This window comes from Oncorhynchus masou, chromosome 17 (assembly GCF_036934945.1).
Source record: "Oncorhynchus masou masou isolate Uvic2021 chromosome 17, UVic_Omas_1.1, whole genome shotgun sequence".
Classification (NCBI taxonomy): Eukaryota; Metazoa; Chordata; class Actinopteri; order Salmoniformes; family Salmonidae; genus Oncorhynchus; species Oncorhynchus masou.
In genome coordinates, this window is record NC_088228.1 from 4,115,519 (window position 1) to 4,135,518 (window position 20,000).

General features: G+C 45.1%; 1 protein-coding gene across 1 annotated transcript in view; it reads right to left on the reverse strand.

Annotated features, from left to right (window-relative positions):
* The window catches only part of LOC135558338 (receptor-type tyrosine-protein phosphatase mu-like), a 588,334-nt gene that overhangs the window by 34,290 nt on the left and 534,044 nt on the right, over positions 1-20,000 (reverse strand). Inside the window, exons 27-30 of the mRNA XM_064992077.1 lie at positions 19,044-19,179; positions 7,572-7,721; positions 4,645-4,818; positions 3,947-4,078 (exon numbers count right to left, since the gene is read on the reverse strand). Coding sequence (XP_064848149.1) covers positions 3,947-4,078; positions 4,645-4,818; positions 7,572-7,721; positions 19,044-19,179 — 592 coding nt within the window. The remainder of the gene's footprint in view (positions 1-3,946; positions 4,079-4,644; positions 4,819-7,571; positions 7,722-19,043; positions 19,180-20,000) is intronic.

Below are 20,000 nucleotides of genomic sequence, written 5' to 3' on the forward strand. Positions count from 1 at the left end.
CTATCTATCTATCTCTCTCTCTCTCTCTCTCTCTCTCTCTCTCTCTCTCTCTCTATCTATCTATCTATCTATCTATCTCTCTCTCTCTCTCTCTCTCTCTCTCTATCTATCTCTCTCTCTCTCTCTCTCTATCTATCTATCTATCTATCTATCTATCTATCTATCTATCTATCTATCTATCTATCTATCTATCTATCTATCTATCTATCTATCTATCTATCTATCTATAGTGGCTTGCGAAAGTATTCACCCCCTTTGGCATTTTTCCGATTTTGTTGACTTACAACCTGTAATTAAAATAGATTTTCAGGGGGGTTTGTATCATTTGATTTACACAACATGCCTACCACTTTGAAGATGCAAAATATTTTTTCTTGTGAAACAAACAAAAAACGGAAAACTTGAGCGTGCATAACTATTCACCCCTCCCAAAGTCAATAGTTTGAAGAGCCACCTTTTGCAGCAATTATAGCTGCACATCTCTTCGAGTATGTCTCTATAAGCTTGGCACATCTAGCCACTGGGATTTTTGCCCATTCTTCAAGGCAAAACTGCTCAAACTCTTTCAAGTTGGATGGGTTCCACAGCAATCTTTAAGTCATACCACAGATTCTCAATTGGATTGAGGTCTGGGCTTTGACTACGTCATTTGAAGACATTTAAATGTTTCCTTTGATACACTCAAGTGTTGCTTTAGCAGTATGCTTAGGGTCACTGTCCAGCTGGAAGGTGAACCTCAGTCATAGTCTCAAATCTCTGGAAGACAAACATTCATCCATCATTCCTTCAATTCTGACCAGTTTCCCAGTCCCTGCTGATGAAAAACATCCCCACAGCAGGATGCTGCCACCACCCTGCTTCACTGTGGGGATGGTATTCTCAGGGTGATGAGGTGTTGGGTTTGCACCAGACACAACATTTTCCTTGATGTCCAATATGCTAAATTTTTGTCTCATCTGACCAGAGTACCTTCTTCCATATGTTTGGGGAGTCTCCCACAAGCCCTTTGGCGAACACCAAACGTGTTTGCTTATTTCTTTCTTCTTGCGACAAGCAATCCCGTATCCGGGAGCGTAATCATAGCCTCAAGCTCATTACCATAACGCAACTTTTCCTATTCATGAAAATCGCAAATGAAATGAAATAAATATATTCAAACACAAGCTTAGCCTTTTGTTAACAACACTGTCATCTCAGATTGTCAAAATTACAGCCAACGCTAGACAAGCATTTGTGTAAGTTGATCATGGCATAATGCTATGCTAGGATCTGCTGGCAGCAGGCAACATTTTCACAAAAATAACAAAAGCAACCAAATTAAATAATTTACCTTTGAAGAACTTCAGATGCTTTCACCAGTTAGATAGCAAATGTTCCTTTTTTCCAAAAATAATATTTTTGTAGGCGAAAAAGCTCCCGTTTGTTCATCCTGCTTGGCTGAGAAATCGACCGAAAAATACTTTAATAACTTTTTTCAAAATTTGCTCCATAATATCGACAGAAACACGGCAAACGTTGTTTAGGATCCATCCTCAAGGTGTTTTTAACATATGTATTCGATAATATATCCGTCGAGGCAATTGGTTTCTCATAAGAAGTGATTGGAAAAATGGCTACTTCAGTATTTTACGCAAGATTTTCTCCGGGAGACACCATGTGACCACTCACTATATATGGTCCCTTACAGCCATTCTCCAGTGGAAATGCCTAAAAAGACATCACTTGGGGAATGCGTGGAAAACGTAAGCTCATTCGTAGCTCATTCACAGCCATATAAGGAGTCATTGGCATGAGGCGGTTTCAAAAAATGCGGCACTTCCTGATTGGATTTTTATCTGGGTTTCGCCTGTAACATCAGTTCTGTGGCACTCACAGACAATATCTTTGCAGTTTTTGGAAACGTCAGAGTGTTTTCTTTCCAAAGCTGTCAATTATGTGCATAGTCGAGCATCTTTTCGTGACAAAATATCTTGTTTTAAACGTTTTTCATCCAAAAATTAAAATAGCGCCCCCTATATCCAAGAGGCTTTTGCTGGCCACACTTCCGTAAAGCCCAGCTCTGTGGAGTGTACGGCTTAAAGTGGTCCTATGGACAGATACTACAATCTCCGCTGTGGAGCTTTGCAGCACTTTCAGGGTTATCTTTGGTGTCTTTGTTGCCTCTCTGGTTAATGCCCTCCTTGCCTGGTCTGTGAGTTTTGGTGGGCGGCCCTCTCTTGGCATGTTTGTTCTGGCGCCATTTTCTTTCATTTTTTTAATAATGGATGTAATGGTGCTCCGTGGAATGTTCAAAGTTTCTGATATTTTTTTATAATCCAACCCAGGACCTGTTTGGAGAGCTCCTTGGTTTTCATGGTGCTGCTTGCTTGGTGGTGCCCCTTGCTTAGTGGTGTTGCAGGGACCTTCCTGGGACCTTTCAGAACAGGTGTATATATACTGAGATCATGGGACAGATCATGTGACACTTAGATTGCACACAGGTGGACTTTATTTAACTAATTATGTGACTTCTGAAGGTACTTGGTTGCACCAGATCTTATTTAGGGGCTTCATAGCAAAGGGGGTGAATACATATACACGCACCACTTTAAGTTATTTTTTTCATTTCACTTCACCAAATCAGACTATTTTGCGTATGTCCATTACATGAAATCCATATAAAAATAAACGTAAATTACAGTTTGTAAAGCAACAAAATAGGAAAAACGCCAAGGGGGCGGTGGGGTGAATACTTTTTCATGGCACTGTATCTGTCTATTCTATCTACTCCACTGTAGCTTCACTGTATTCTACACGTGCTCCTTCTCTTGTCATGTCCTACCTCACTCCACATCTATCTCTGGTGCCTGATATCTTTCTCTAATAAAACTTTTTAGGGATAGGGGGCAGTATTCAGAAGTTTGGATGACTGAGGAGCCCAAAGTAAACTGCCTGTTACTCAGGCCCAGAAGCTAGAATATGCATCCAGGGGGGAAGGAAATTGAGGTAATTTGATTTTCCAACACACATTTTAGGACCCAGATTGCAGTTCCTATGGCTTCCACTAGATTCCACAAGTTTATTGGTAACATTTGGGATTCATTGTGTATGCATTTTGAACGAGGTGAAACCGGTGGATTAATGAATGAAGCCAAACAAACATACTTTTATGGGATATAAAGAAGGACTTTATCGAACAAAAGGACCATTTGTTATGTAGCTGGGACCCCTGTGATTCCAACCAGATGAAGAGCTTCAAAGGTAAGGGATTTAGTTTATCGCAATTTCAGACTTTCGTGGCATCTGCTTGGCTGAATAATGTTTTTCATGCGGGGCGCTGTCCTCAGATAATCACATGGTGTGCTTTTGCCGTAAAGCCTTTTTGAAATCTGACAACGTGGCTGGATTAACAAGAAGTTTATCTTTTAAATTACGTATGACACTTGTATTTTCATGAAAGTTTAATATTACGATTTCTGAAATCTGACATTTGGCGCCTATGCAATTTCACCGGATGTTGTCGAGGTGGGTCGCTTGAGGCACGCCGGGCCCTAACCTAACAAGAGACTGAATGTCTCTGTCCTTGTGTGTGTTCGAGGCCTTTTGTCGACACACAAAGCTATTCTTTAATTTTTCTCTTAGCTGGAGTCTTACATACAAGGTCCTATTCAGGGAAAAAAACTACTTCAGATGCTGTCTATTTCACAGTCCATTTCAGACAATATACTAACTCCCAAAGAATTGTGTGTACATGTGGGCAAATGCATTTGTGTGTGTCTGTGTGTGTTAGTGTGTGTGTCTGTGTGTGTGTGTGTGTCTGTGTGTGTGTGTCTGTGTTAGTGTGTGTGTCTGTGTGTGTGTGTGTGTGTGTGTGTGTGTCTGTGTGTCTGTGTGTCTGTGTGTCAGTGTGTGTGTGTGTGTGTGTGTGTGTGTGTGTGTGTGTGTGTGTGTGTGTGTGTGTGTGTACCTGTGCTGGGTCGACGTCATTGAGCATCACTATGGAGGTGCAGTGGTAGTCCAACACCAGCCTCCAGAAATCCTTCACTGTGTTGGGTAGAGGATGCTGGGTCACGATGAACGCTGACGGCTGCTTATAACTCTACATGAGGGAGGGAGAGAGAGGCAGGGAGGGAGGGAGGGGGAGGGGTAGGGAGGGAGGGGTAGGGGTAGGGAGTGGGGGTGATAGGGAGCGAGGGAGGGAGGGAGGGGGAGGAGGGGGAGGGTTAGGGAGGAAGGGGGAGGGAGGGGGAGGGAGGGGGAGCGAGGGGGAGGGAGGGGTAGGGAGGGAGGGGGAGGGAGGGAGGGAGAGAGAGGCAGGGAGGAAGAGGGAGAGAAAGAGGTAGGGGAGGGGGAGAGAGAAAGAGGTAGGGGGAGGGAGGGAGGGGGAAATTTTAATTCAACTCCGGACGACTATTTCCATTGACGACAGGTTTTTCTCCTTTTCTAGATATTGAGAGGATAGCCTGGACCCAGATCTGATTTTATATTGTCTTGATAATTCCTATGGTCATGGCAACACAGAACAAACAGATCTGAGAACAGACTACCGAGAATTCAGTCCTTATGTCCATGAGTGCAGCATTGAACGTGTGTGTTTGCAGTGTGTGTGTGTGTGTGTGTGTGTGTGTGTGTGTGTGTGTGTGTGTGTGTGTGTGTGTGACATACGTCCATAAGAGCAGCGTTGATGTAGTTGGAGCTCTCTCCGTCGATGGTGATGAGGAAGGGCAGACAGCGGTCAGGAGGAAGGACATCCATACAGCGGTTCTTCTCGTGGTTCCTGGGGAGCAGGGCGATACTACAGTCCTCCACCCGCAACGTCGGAGTCACCATGTTCAGAGTCTGGAGAGAGAGACAGTAGAGGTTACAGTGGGTTACAGAGCGATACAGTGGGTTACAGAGTGATACAATGGGTTACAGTGGGCTACAGTGTTTTAAAGGGTGATACAGTGGGTTACAGTGGGCTACAGAGTGATACAGTGGGTTACAGTGGGCTACAGTGTTTTAAAGGGCAATACAGTGGGTTACAGAGTGATACAGTGGGTTACAGTGGGTTACAGAGTGATACAGTGGGTTTCAGAGCGATACAGTGGGTTACAGTGGGCTACAGTGTTTTAAAGGGCAATACAGTGGGTTACAGAGTGATACAGTGGGTTACAGTGGGTTACAGGGTGATACAGTGGGTTACAGTGGGTTACAGGGTGATACAGTGGGTTACAGGGCGATACAGGGCAATACAGTGGGTTACAGGGCGATACAGGGCAATACAGTGGGTTACAGTGGGTTACAGGGTGATACAGTGGGTTACAGTGGGTTACAGGGCAATACAGTGGGTTACAAGGCAATACAGTGGGTTACAGGGCAATACAGTGGGTTACAGGGCAATACAGTGGGTTACAGGGCGATACAGTGGGTTACAGGGTGATTCAGTGGGTTACAGTGGATTACAGTGGGTTAAAGGTTGATGCAGTGAGTTATATTGGATTACATGGCATTACAGTGGGTTACAGTGAGTTACAGTGGGTTACAGTAGGTTACAGGGCGATACAGTGGGTTACAGTGGGTTACAGGGCGATACAGTGGGTTACAGTGGGTTACAGTGGGTTACAGTTGGTACAGTGTGTTACAGTAGGCACAGTGGGTTACAGTAGGTACAGTGGGTTACAGTAGGTAGAGTGCAGTACATTGTCTTACAGGGAGATACCGTGGGTTACAGTAGGTTACGGTGGGTTACAGGGTGATACAGTGGGTTACAGTGGGTTACAGGGCAAAACAGGGGGTTACAGTGGGTTACAGGGTAATACAGTGGGTTATAGTGGGTTACAGGGTGATACAGTGGGTTACAGTGGGTTATAGGGCAATACAGGGGGTTACAGGGCAATACAGTGGGTAACAGTGGGTTACAGGGTAATACAGTGGGTTACAGTGGGTTACAGGGCAATACAGTGGGTTACAGTTGGTACTGTGGGTTACACTGGATTACATGGCGAAACAGTGGGTTACAGTGGGTTACAGAGAAATACAGTGGGTTACAATGGGTTACAGTGGGTTACAGGGAAATACAGTGGGTTACAGTGGGTTACAGGGAAATAAAGTGGGTTACAGTAGGTTACAGTGGGTTACAGGGAAATACAGTGGGTTACAGTAGGTTACAGTGGGTTACAGGGAAATACAGTGGGTTACAGTGGGTTACAGTGGGTTACAGTGGGTTACATGGCAATACAGTGAGTTACAGTAGGTACAGTGGGTTGCAGTGGTTACAGGGAAATACAGTGGGTTACAGTAGTTTACAGTGGGTTACAGTTGGTTACAGTGGGTTACAGGGAAATACAGTGGGTTACAGTAGGTTACAGTGGGTTACATGGAAATACAGTGGGTTACAGTAGGTTACAGTGGGTTACAGTGAGTTACAGTGGGTTACAGGGAAATACAGTGGGTTACAGTTGGTTACAGTGGGTTACAGGGAAATACAGTGGGTTACAGTTGGTTACAGTGGGTTACAGGGAAATACTGTGGGTTACAGTGAAATACTGTGGGTTACAGGGAAATACTGTGGGTTACAGTGGGTTACAGTGAGTTACAGTGGGTTACAGTAGTTTACAGTGGGTTACAGTGGGTTACAGTGGGTTACAGTGGGTTACAGTGGGTTACAGTGAGTTACAGTGGGTTACAGTGGGTTACAGTGGGTTACAGTGAGTTACAGTGGGTTACAGTGGGTTACAGGGAAATACTGTGGGTTACAGTGAAATACTGTGGGTTACAGGGAAATACTGTGGGTTACAGTGGGTTACAGGGAAATACTGTGGGTTACAGTGGGTTACAGTAGGTTACAGTGGGTTACAGTGGGTTACAGTTGGTTACAGTGGGTTACAGTGGGTTACAGTGGGTTACAGTGAGTTACAGTGGGTTACAGTGGGTTACAGTGGGTTACAGTGGGTTACAGTGGGTTACAGTGGGTTACAGTGGGTTACAGTGGGTTACAGTGAGTTACAGTGGGTTACAGTGGGTTACAGTGGGTTACAGTGGGTTACAGGGAAATACTGTGGGTTACAGTGGGTTACAGGGAAATACTGTGGGTTACAGTGGGTTACAGTTGGTTACAGTGGGTTACAGTGGGTTACAGTGGGTTACAGTGGGTTACAGTGAGTTACAGTGGGTTACAGTGGGTTACAGGGAAATACTGTGGGTTACAGTGAAATACTGTGGGTTACAGGGAAATACTGTGGGTTACAGTGGGTTACAGTAGGTTACAGTGGGTTACAGTGGGTTACAGTGGGTTACAGTGGGACGAATCTACAGTCCTCCACATGCAACGTAGGAGTCACCATGTCAAAAGTCTGGAGAGAGAGACAGAGATACTAGGGGTTAGAGGGTCACATGGTCTTTAAAGGATGGTCCAATAGCGACCGAGCTGTTTCTAAAACGGATGGTTCAACAGTCCTCCATGTTTGTTGGGAAAGAGCCACTGATTGGAAAGCCCTTACCTACATTATCAGTATTTATTTTCTTTTTGCAGATGGGGTTTTCTTCTGTAAAATATGTCTGTCTACTCCTCACCCTGAATGAGGAAGGACCCCTTCGGACGAGAAACTCACCCTGAACTCCTCTTTAATCTGGGAGGAGTTGGTCTGGGGGTCCAATCGGTTCATGTCATAGTAGACCGAGCGAAGCTGATTGGCTGGGATGGTGGTGTCACCACAAAGACACGCCTCCAAGATGGCGTCGTGGATAAAGACATACTGCTCCTGGAGAAATAAAGATCAAGATTTTATGAAAAGGTCAGAAATAGTTGATGCGTTTTATGCGGTGACTACAGACAAGAACTAAAACGAGGCTAAATCAGTAACAAAATAATATAAGATAACAGAAGTGATGGAAGGGGAGTCAAATACATTTCAGCGGTCCTCATCTGGTCTATCTTCCCTGATTGACTGTTTTTTACTGTATGTTGTTGTGTCTGGTTCAACACAAGGCCTCATCATTCCCTGACTGGTTGTTGCTGTGTTTCATCTATGACATCAACATTTACCAGCAACATATCCTATAGAATATTTTAGTATATTTGTCACATGCACCGAACATAACGGGTGTAGACTTTTCAGTGAAATGCTCGCTTACGGGCAACTTTCTCTCTCAAAAAAAAAAATTTGGGAGAAATTTCAGGTCTGCTGAGAACCAATTTGAACATTCTGTGTAACTTCAAAGGCGTTTACAGCGAACAATGAGTCTGTATCCGCCTTCAATTACATTTTAAAAAATTGATTCTCCTTTTCTTTTTCTCCTCAATTTCCTGCTATCCAATTGGTAGTTACTTGTCTCATCGCTGCAACTCCCCTACGGTACTCGGGAGAGGTCGAAGGTCGAGAGCCGTGCGTCCTCCAAAACACGACCCAACCAAGACGCACTGCTTCTTGACACAATGCCCACTTAACCCAGAAGCCAGCCGCACCAATGTGTCGGAGGAAACACCGTACACCAGCGACGCACGCAGCTTAGAGGGTACATCGCTTACGAGCATTTAACTAACGATGAAGAGTCAATTAAATTCTAATACAAAAGAAAATAGTAACACAAGGAATAAAATACACAAGTATGGAGCTACAGGGAGTACCAGATCAGTGTGGGGCTACAGGGAGTACCAGATCAGTGTGGAGCTATAGGGAGTACCAGATCAGTGTGGGGCTACAGGGAGTACCAGATCAGTGTGGGGCTACAGGGAGTACCAGATCAGTGTGGGGCTACAGGGGGTACCAGATCAGTGTGGGGCTACAGGGAGTACCAGATCAGTGTGGGGCTACAGGGAGTACCAGATCAGTGTGGAGCTATAGGGAGTACCAGATCAGTGTGGGGCTACAGGGAGTACCAGATCAGTGTGGGGCTACAGGGAGTACCAGATCAGTGTGGGGCTACAGGGAGTACCAGATCAGTGTGGGGCTATAGGGAGTACCAGATCAGTGTGGGGCTACAGGGAGTACCAGATCAATGTGGAGCTACAGGGAGTACCAGATCAGTGTGGAGCTATAGGGAGTACCAGATCAGTGTGGAGCTATAGGGAGTACCAGATCAGTGTGGAGCTATAGGGAGTACCAGATCAATGTGGAGCTATAGGGAGTACCAGATCAATGTGGAGCTATATACAGGGATTACCAGATCAATGTGGAGCTATATACAGGGATTACCAGATCAATGTGGAGCTATATACAGGGAGTACCAGATCAATGTGGAGCTATATACAGGGATGTATGTGTGTGTGTTGTGTGTGCATATTTAGTGTATGTGAATGTGTGTGGGTTTTGTCTGAGAGGACATTACAGCCTTATTCTAAAATTGATTGAATATTTTTTCCCCTCATAAATATACACACAAAACCAGGGACTGGGAGACAAGTCAGGATCGAAGGAAAGATGAACGGAGTAAAGAACAGAGAGAACCTTGATGAAAACCTGCTCCAGCGCTCAGGACCTCAGACTGGGGTGAAGGTTCACATTTCAATAGGACAACGACCCTAAGCACACAGACAAGACAACGCAGGAGTGGCTTCGGACAATTCTCTGAATGTCCTTGAGTGGCCCAGCCAAAGCCTGGACTCGAACATCTCTGTCCTAAAAATTGTTGCGCAGTGCCGCTCCCCATCCAACCTGAGAGAGAGGATCTGCAGAGAAGAATGGGAGAAACTCCCAAACACTGGTGTGCCAAGCTTGTAGCGTCATACCCAAGAAGACTCGAGGCTGTAATAACTGCCAAAGGTGCTTCAACATAGTACTGAGTACTCCACTACAGCCCCATAAATGTGGATGGGGGCGTGGCTCAGCCCCTTTGTTTCCTGTGATCCACAATCAGCTCCTTTATCTTGCTGACATTGAGGGAGAGGTTGTTGTCCTGGCACCACACTGCCAGGTCACTGACCTCCTCCCTCATCATCGTTGGTGATTAGGCCTACCACAGTCGTATCGTCAGAAAAATGTAATGATGGTGTTGGAGTCGTGCCCGGCCACGTAGTCGTGGGTGAACAGGGAGTACAGGAGGGGACTGAGGACACACCCCTGAGGGCCCCCATGTTGTGGATCAGCGTGGCAGATGTGTAGTTGCCTACCCTTACCAGCTGGTGTCGGCAGAAGGAGGGGTTCAGTCCCAGAGTCCATGATGATGAGCTTGGAGGGGACTATGGTGTAGAATGCTAAGCTGTAGTCAATGAACAGCATTCTCACATAGTTATTTCCTCTCTTGGTCAGGTGGGAGAGGACAGTGTGAAGTGCAATTGAGATTGCGTCGTCTATGGATCTGTTGGGACGGTATGCGAATGGTCCAGGGTGTCTGGGATGATGGGGTTGATGTGTGCCATGAGAGAGAGAGAGAGAGAGGGAGAGAGAGGGAGAGAGGGAGAGAGGGAGAGAGGGAGAGAGGGAGAGAGGGAGAGAGGGAGAGAGAGAGAGAGAGAGAGAGAGAGAGAGAGAGAGAGAACACCCAGTCTCTTTTCACAGCTGCTGAAGCTGGGCGGCAGGCAGGCTGGCAGAAGTTAGACAATAAGAGAATAATAAAATATTTTTACTTGCTTGTAAACGAGCAGGTTTAACTCAATGATGAGAGTGGGTGACATCATCTAGGGAGAGCTCATGGCTGCTGCCAGGCTGGCGTTGTGTAGCATTGTGTTGCGTTGTTTTGCGTTGGGTTTGCTACTGAAGGACTCAACAGGGAGTCATCCATAGTGGAGCTGAATGCATCATTTCACCCTGATTCCTTTTAAATAACAGGCGTCATTGGATTTAACGGGCAAATGTTTCAGAGACGACGACGTGCTGACCGGGACTTCAGCAACTGGAGAACAAATGACTGAATGACAAACAGTTCACTGACCTTCACAGTGTGTGTGTGTATGTGTGTGTGTGTGTGTGTGTGTGTGTGTGTGTGTGTGTGTGTGTGTGTGTGTGTGTGTGTGTGTGTGTGTGTGTGTGTGTGTGTGTGAGTGTGAGTGTGTGTGAGTGTGAGTGTGTGAGTGTGAGTGTGAGTGTGTGTGTGTGAGTGTGAGTGTGTGAGTGTGTGAGTGTGAGTGTGTGTGTGTGTGTGTGTGTGTGTGTGTGTGTGTGTGTATGTGGAGGGGGGATTCGGGTGTGGGGTGTGTTTGTTTATCCCTCGCAGGTGTTTTGGTTCTTTGGCACGGTTTCTAACCCTGAGGCCACCCGTTACCTTTCAGATTTGCTGTTCTGGGTCCAGTTTCCCGATAGCGATGGATTTCTGACTGATTTTTCTTTAACGATGCCTCTTTCCTACAACACCCGAAGATGTAACGTGTGTTTTCCCAGAACACCACACTGAGAGAAGGTTCACTAAGTGTGTCGTCGAGGCATAGAGTTGATACTGATAGGATGGAAAGAAAGGGAGCTCTCAGATCAGCTTTCTCCATTCAAATCTGACCTTTAACATTAGAATTATTTCACCAAACTGACAATGGATCAGCTTTCTCCATTCAAATCTGACCTTTAACATTAGAATTATTTCACCAAACTGACAATGGATCAGCTCCTGGAGAGAGATTACCAATCACGGCTGCAAATAATGAGGTGGCTTAATCTGATGCTTGTGCCCTATAATAATGCACTAAATCACAGATTTGGCATATCATTGATCACATGTTGGGGGCAGCAGGTAGCCTAGCAGTCAGAGTGTTGAGCCAGTAACTGAAAGGTTACTGGATCGAATCCTTGAGATGACAATATATATATTTTTTAATAATCTGACGTTCTGCCCCTGAACAAGGCAGTTAACCCATTGTTCCCCGGTAGGCCGTCATTGTAAATGAGAATTTGTTCTTAACCCGACTTGCCTACTTAAATAAATAAGAACATGATAGGTTACACATCATGAAATTCACTGAGAGCACAAAACATTAGAAACGTTCGTGAAATATTGAGTTTCGTCACTCAGAACAGCCACAATTCATCCGGACATGGACTCTACAAGGTGTCGAAAGCACAGGCATGTTGACCCCATGTTGACCTCAATGCTTCCCACCCTTGTGTACCACCTTTTCTGGTTGTCCTTTGGGTGGTGGACCATTCTTCACAGGAAACTGTTGAGCGTGAAAAAACCCCAGCAGCGTTGCAGTTTTTTGACAAACTCAAACTGGTGTGCCAACTCCCAGAGGCGCTTAAATCTTTTGTCTTGCCCATTCACCCTCTGAATGGCACACATACACAACCCATTGGGGTGGCAGGGTAGGGTAGCCTAGTGGTTAGAGCATTGGACAAGTAATCAAAAGGTTGCAAGTTCAAATCCCCGAGCTGACAAGGTACAAATCTGTCCGTTCTGCTCCTGAACAGGCAGTTAACCCACTGTTCCTATGCTGTCATTGAAAATAAGTATTTGTTCTTAACTGACTTGTCTAGTAAAATAAAGGTAAAATTAAAAATGTCTCAAGGCATAAAAATCCTTCACCAACACTGATTGAAAAGGGATTTAAAAAAGTAAGGAATCATAGCTTTCACCTGGTCAATCTAAGTCATAGAAAAAGAAAAAATAGAACTGAATTGATAGAATATGAAATGTATTTCAATAGGATTTGAAAAAGGCCTATAGCAATTTACAATTTTATTGCAGTCATCTCAGTTTTCATCATTTTAACTTCTTTGGGACTGGGGGGGGGGGTAGCTTGGATAATAAGGTGCCCAGAGTAAACTGCCTGCTATTTAAGTAGTAGATTTGGAAAGAAAACACTTTGAAGTTCCTAAAACGGAATGATGTCTATGAGCACTTGCATTAAGGAGAGGTATTTCTGTAATTTGATGTGGCTCTCCGCACTTTCACCGGATGTTTGTTTGAGACAATGCATTTCTGATCATAAAACACCAATTTCAAATGAGGTTTTTGGACATAAAGATGAACTTTATCGCATCTATTGTGTAACATGAAGTCCTGTGAATGCCATCTGATGAAGATCATCAAAGGTTAGTGATTCATTTAATCACTATTTCTGATTTCTGTGAGCCCTCTCCTTGGCTGGAAAAATGGCTATATGGTTTTCTGTGACAAGATGCTGACCTAACATAATCGTTTGGTGTGCTTTCGCCGTAAAGCCTATTTGAAATCAGACACTGTGGCTGGATTTACAAGACGTGTATCTTTAAAATGGTGTGAAATACATATATGTATGTTTGAGGAATTTTAATTATGGGATTTCTGTTGTTTTGAATTTGGCGCCCTGCAATATCACTGGCTGTTGTCGAGCGTCCCACATATCCCAGAGTGGTTGTTGGTCTTTTTATACTTCCCTTGTTTGTAACATTTGCAAAGGCATTGATTCTATGTTTAGCAGAGATCTTGTGTGTATGAAGTGACGCTGGAGGGCAAAAAAGCATCTTACGACTTAGCTGTTCAAGAGTGGTCTGAGGCCGGCGTTAGAATACAAGTGTTTTACACGTTAGTCGTTAAGCAGAGGCTTTTATCCAGCACGACTTACAGTAGTGAGCACGTACATTTTCTGGTCCCCCCCCTGTGGGAGTCAAACCCACAACCCTGGCTTTACAAGTACCATGCTCTACCAACTGAACTACAGGTGCAACGTTAACAACTATGCTTACAAAGGTTCTAATGATGCTTTTGGGAAACCGGGCCCGGGTGCTTTTGGGAAACCGGGCCTGGGTGCTTTTGGGAAACCGGGCCCAGGTGTGTTTGTGGAAATTCATGTGTGCAATAAACAAATACAAATCGTTTTTTGTTGTTGTTGTTGATATTTTAGTGCAACTGAGCTTCAGGTAAAGTTAAAATACCTGTCTTAGAATCATTAGTGACGTTTAGACACCATGGGACCCCCCCCCAATGTCTACGAAACCGTAAAGGTCAAGAGGTCAGAATAGAACACTCAGGCTAACTAACAAGGTTCTAAACACCAATAGAACCCTGCTGTTCCTTTAACCGATGACATCATCGCGTGTCGTGTCATTGACCTTAAGAGTATTAAGGGAAAGGGACAAAAGTGACAGCTCATCTCAAAAATGTCACTTCACAACTGGTTTACATCAAGCCTGAAGCCGCGGCTGTCTACTTGGCTGGCTGGGTGGGTGTGTGGGTGGAAGGCTGGAGGGGGGGGGGGGGGTGGTTGGTGTGGGGTTATGGGGTTGAGTGATCTGGATTAGAGTGAGCTTGTTATGCCCTCCTTCTCAGTGTCTTTAAGGAGAACAGGAGATAGTATTTGTTATTGAGAGCTGTAGCCTCAATGTAATGCGAATATTTTAGTTTTTTGGTGTAAAATCAATGTTGATGTTTTGATGAATTTGTATCCTTCTGAACCCTGTGTGGGTAGTGGAGGAGTGTCCCCCATTCCTGTTGTAGCTGGGCTGGGGATTGAACCAGTGACTTAGTTATCACAGGTGCCATAACAGACTGGGCCTCTTGACATTGACAATCGTACACCTCCCTAAGAAGCCCTGAGAGGCTACATTGAACATTGTGAAACACCTTGAACACCTGAGACACCACTATAGAAATCCATTACTAGGATGATTAGCAATACTGTATCTCTGTCAGTACTGTATCACTGACAGTACTGTATCACTGCCAGTACTGTATCTCTGTCAGTACTGTATCTCTGTCAGTACTGTATCACTGCCAGTACTGTATCTCTGTCAGTACTGTATCACTGACAGTACTGTATCACTGCCAGTACTGTATCTCTGTCAGTACTGTATCACTGCCAGTACTTTATCTCTGTCAGTACTGTATCACTGCCAGTACTGTATCTCTGTCAGTACTGTATCACTGACAGTACTGTATCACTGCCAGTACTGTATCACTGCCAGTACTTTATCACTGACAGTACTGTATCACTGTCAGTACTGTATCACTGACAGTACTGTATCTCTGTCAGTACTGTATCTCTGTCAGTACTGTATCTCTGTCAGTACTGTATCACTGCCAGTACTGTATCACTGCCAGTACTGTATCACTGCCAGTACTGTATCACTGCCAGTACTGTATCACTGACAGTACTGTATCACTGTCAGTACTGTATCACTGCCAGTACTGTATCACTGTCAGTACTGTATCACTGCCAGTACTGTATCACTGTCAGTACTGTATCACTGTCAGTACTGTATCACTGCCAGTACTGTATCTCTGTCAGTACTGTATCACTGTCAGTACTGTATCACTGTCAGTACTGTATCACTGCCAGTACTGTATCACTGCCAGTACTGTATCTCTGCCAGTACTGTATCTCTGTCAGTACTGTATCACTGCCAGTACTGTATCACTGCCAGTACTGTATCACTGCCAGTACTGTATCTCTGTCAGTACTGTATCTCTGTCAGTACTGTATCACTGACAGTACTGTATCTCTGTCAGTACTGTATCACTGTCAGTACTGTATCACTGTCAGTACTGTATCACTGCCAGTACTGTATCACTGTCAGTACTGTATCACTGCCAGTACTGTATCACTGTCAGTACTGTATCACTGCCAGTACTGTATCACTGTCAGTACTGTATCACTGCCAGTCTGTATCACTGCCAGTACTGTATCTCTGTCAGTACTGTATCACTGCCAGTACTGTATCACTGACAGTACTGTATCACTGCCAGTACTGTATCACTGACAGTACTGTATCACTGACAGTACTGTATCACTGCCAGTACTGTATCACTGTCAGTACTGTATCACTGTCAGTACTGTATCACTGTCAGTACTGTATCTCTGCCAGTACTGTATCACTGTCAGTACTGTATCACTGCCAGTACTGTATCACTGCCAGTACTGTATCACTGCCAGTACTGTATCACTGTCAGTACTGTATCACTGCCAGTACTGTATCACTGTCAGTACTGTATCACTGCCAGTACTGTATCACTGTCAGTACTGTATCACTGCCAGTACTGTATCACTGTCAGTACTGTATCACTGCCAGTACTGTATCACTGCCAGTACTGTATCTCTGTCAGTACTGTATCACTGACAGTACTGTATCACTGACAGTACTGTATCACTGCCAGTACTGTATCACTGCCAGTACTGTATCACTGACAGTACTGTATCGCTGCCAGTACTGTATCACTGTCAGTACTGTATCACTGTCAGTACTGTATCACTGTCAGTACTGTATCTCTGCCAGTACTGTATCACTGTCAGTACTGTATCACTGCCAGTACTGTATCACTGCCAGTACTGTATCACTGCCAGTACTGTATCACTGACAGTACTGTATCACTGACAGTACTGTATCACGGTCAGTACTGTATCACTGCCAGTACTGTATCACTGTCAGTACTGTATCACTGCCAGTACTGTATCACTGACAGTACTGTATCACTGCCAGTACTGTATCACTGCCAGTACTGTATCACTGTCAGTACTGTATCACTGTCAGTACTGTATCACTGTCAGTACTGTATCACTGACAGTACTGTATCTCTGTCAGTACTGTTCCTCTGTCAGTACTGTATCACTGTCAGTACTGTATCTCTGTCAGTACTGTATCACTGCCAGTACTGTATCACTGACAGTACTGTATCACTGCCAGTACTGTATCACTGCCAGTACTGTATCACTGACAGTACTGTATCACTGTCAGTACTGTATCACTGTCAGTACTGTATCACTGCCAGTACTGTATCACTGCCAGTACTGTATCACTGCCAGTACTGTATCACTGCCAGTACTGTATCACTGTCAGTACTGTATCACTGACAGTACTGTATCACTGTCAGTACTGTATCTCTGCCAGTACTGTATCACTGCCAGTACTGTATCACTGCCAGTACTGTATCTCTGTCAGTACTGTATCACTGCCAGTACTGTATCACGGTCAGTACTGTATCACTGCCAGTACTGTATCACTGTCAGTACTGTATCACTGCCAGTACTGTATCACTGTCAGTACTGTATCACTGCCAGTACTGTATCACTGCCAGTACTGTATCACTGCCAGTACTGTATCACTGTCAGTACTGTATCACTGCCAGTACTGTATCACTGTCAGTACTGTATCACTGCCAGTACTGTATCACTGTCAGTACTGTATCACTGCCAGTACTGTATCACTGTCAGTACTGTATCACTGCCAGTCTGTATCACTGCCAGTACTGTATCTCTGTCAGTACTGTATCACTGCCAGTACTGTATCATTGACAGTACTGTATCACTGCCAGTACTGTATCACTGACAGTACTGTATCACTGACAGTACTGTATCACTGCCAGTACTGTATCACTGTCAGTACTGTATCACTGTCAGTACTGTATCACTGTCAGTACTGTATCTCTGCCAGTACTGTATCACTGTCAGTACTGTATCACTGCCAGTACTGTATCACTGCCAGTACTGTATCACTGCCAGTACTGTATCACTGCCAGTACTGTATCACTGTCAGTACTGTATCACTGCCAGTACTGTATCACTGTCAGTACTGTATCACTGCCAGTACTGTATCACTGTCAGTACTGTATCACTGCCAGTACTGTATCACTGTCAGTACTGTATCACTGCCAGTACTGTATCACTGCCAGTACTGTATCTCTGTCAGTACTGTATCACTGCCAGTACTGTATCACTGACAGTACTGTATCACTGCCAGTACTGTATCACTGCCAGTACTGTATCACTGCCAGTACTGTATCACTGACAGTACTGTATCACTGCCAGTACTGTATCACTGTCAGTACTGTATCACTGTCAGTACTGTATCACTGTCAGTACTGTATCACTGCCAGTACTGTATCACTGCCAGTACTGTATCACTGCCAGTACTGTATCACTGACAGTACTGTATCACTGACAGTACTGTATCACTGACAGTACTGTATCACTGTCAGTACTGTATCACTGACAGTACTGTATCACTGTCAGTACTGTATCACTGACAGTACTGTATCTCTGTCAGTACTGTTCCTCTGTCAGTACTGTTCCTCTGTCAGTACTGTATCACTGTCAGTACTGTATCACTGCCAGTACTGTATCACTGCCAGTACTGTATCACTGCCAGTACTGTATCACTGACAGTACTGTATCACTGTCAGTACTGTATCACTGTCAGTACTGTATCACTGCCAGTACTGTATCACTGCCAGTACTGTATCACTGCCAGTACTGTATCACTGACAGTACTGTATCACTGTCAGTACTGTATCACTGACAGTACTGTATCACTGTCAGTACTGTATCTCTGCCAGTACTGTATCACTGCCAGTACTGTATCACTGCCAGTACTGTATCACTGACAGTACTGTATCACTGCCAGTACTGTATCACTGACAGTACTGTATCACTGCCAGTACTGTATCACTGCCAGTACTGTATCACTGCCAGTACTGTATCACTGCCAGTACTGTATCACTGACAGTACTGTATCACTGTCAGTACTGTATCACTGCCAGTACTGTATCACTGCCAGTACTGTATCACTGCCAGTACTGTATCACTGACAGTACTGTATCACTGTCAGTACTGTATCACTGACAGGACTGTATCACTGTCAGTACTGTATCTCTGCCAGTACTGTATCACTGCCAGTACTGTATCACTGCCAGTACTGTATCTCTGTCAGTACTGTATCACTGCCAGTACTGTATCACGGTCAGTACTGTATCACTGCCAGTACTGTATCACTGTCAGTACTGTATCACTGCCAGTACTGTATCACTGCCAGTACTGTATCACAGTCAGTACTGTATCACTGTTAGTACTGTATCACTGTCAGTACTGTATCACTGCCAGTACTGTATCACTGACAGTACTGTATCACTGCCAGTACTGTATCACTGACAGTACTGTATCACTGACAGTACTGTATCACTGACAGTACTGTATCACTGTCAGTACTGTATCACTGACAGTACTGTATCACTGACAGTACTGTATCACTGCCAGTACTGTATCACTGTCATTACTGTATCACTGACAGTACTGTATCACTGACAGTACTGTATCACTGACAGTACTGTTCCTCTGTCAGTACTGTATCACTGTCAGTACTGTATCACTGTCTGTCTGTCTGTCTGTCTGTCTGTCTGTCTGTCTGTCTGTCTGTCCGTCCGTCCGTCCGTCCGTCCGTCCGTCCGTCTGTCTGTCTGTCTGTCTGTACCTCAGTCTGCACCATGTTGACTCTCCTGGAGCGCAGCTCTCTGACACAGTTATAGATGTCCACCACGCCCTCTCTCTCTGCCATGTCCAGCATGATGTCAATCACTATGAAACAGCCTGTTCGGCCCGCCCCCGCGCTATAGAGGGAGAGAGAAAGGGAGAGAGAAAGGGAGGGAGGGAGAGAGGGAGAGAGGGAGAGAGGGAGAGAGGGAGAGAGGGAGAGAGGGAGAGAGAGAGGGAGAGAGGGAGAGAGGGAGAGAGGGAGAGAGGGAGAGAGGGAGAGAGAGAGAGAGAGAGAGAGAGAGAGAGAGAGGGTGGAGTAGGAGGGATGGAGAGAGTGAGTGAGGGTAAGCGAGAGAGAGTGGGAGAGAGCGAGAGTGAGATAGCAGGGGAAATGAGGTAGGAGAGAGGGAGGGAGGGCGAGAGACAAAGAGGGAGAGAGGGAAGACAGTAGGAGGGAGGAAGAGAGAGAGAGAGAGAGAGGTAGATGCCTGTCTTGAGGTAAAATCTCATTGACATCAATGCATGGTTATATAGAGTGTTTTAAAATTGCATCTACAGTTAGGATTGGGCCCAGAGAAGGAGCATTGAGAGAGAAAGACAGAGATACGACAGAGAGGAGACAGAGATACGACAGAGAGGAGACAGAGATACGACAGAGAGGAGACAGAGAGGAGACAGACAGAGAGGAGACAGAGAGGAGACAGAGATACGACAGAGAGGAGACAGAGATACGACAGAGAGGAGACAGAGATACGACAGAGAGGAGTCAGAGATACGACAGAGAGGAGACAGAGAGGAGACAGAGATACGACAGAGAGGAGACAGAGATACGACAGAGATACGACAGAGTGGAGACAGAGAGGAGACAGAGAGGAGACAAAAAAAGAAAGAGTGGAGACAGAGAGGAGACAGAGAGGAGACAGAGAAGAGACAGAGAGGAGGCAGAGATACGACA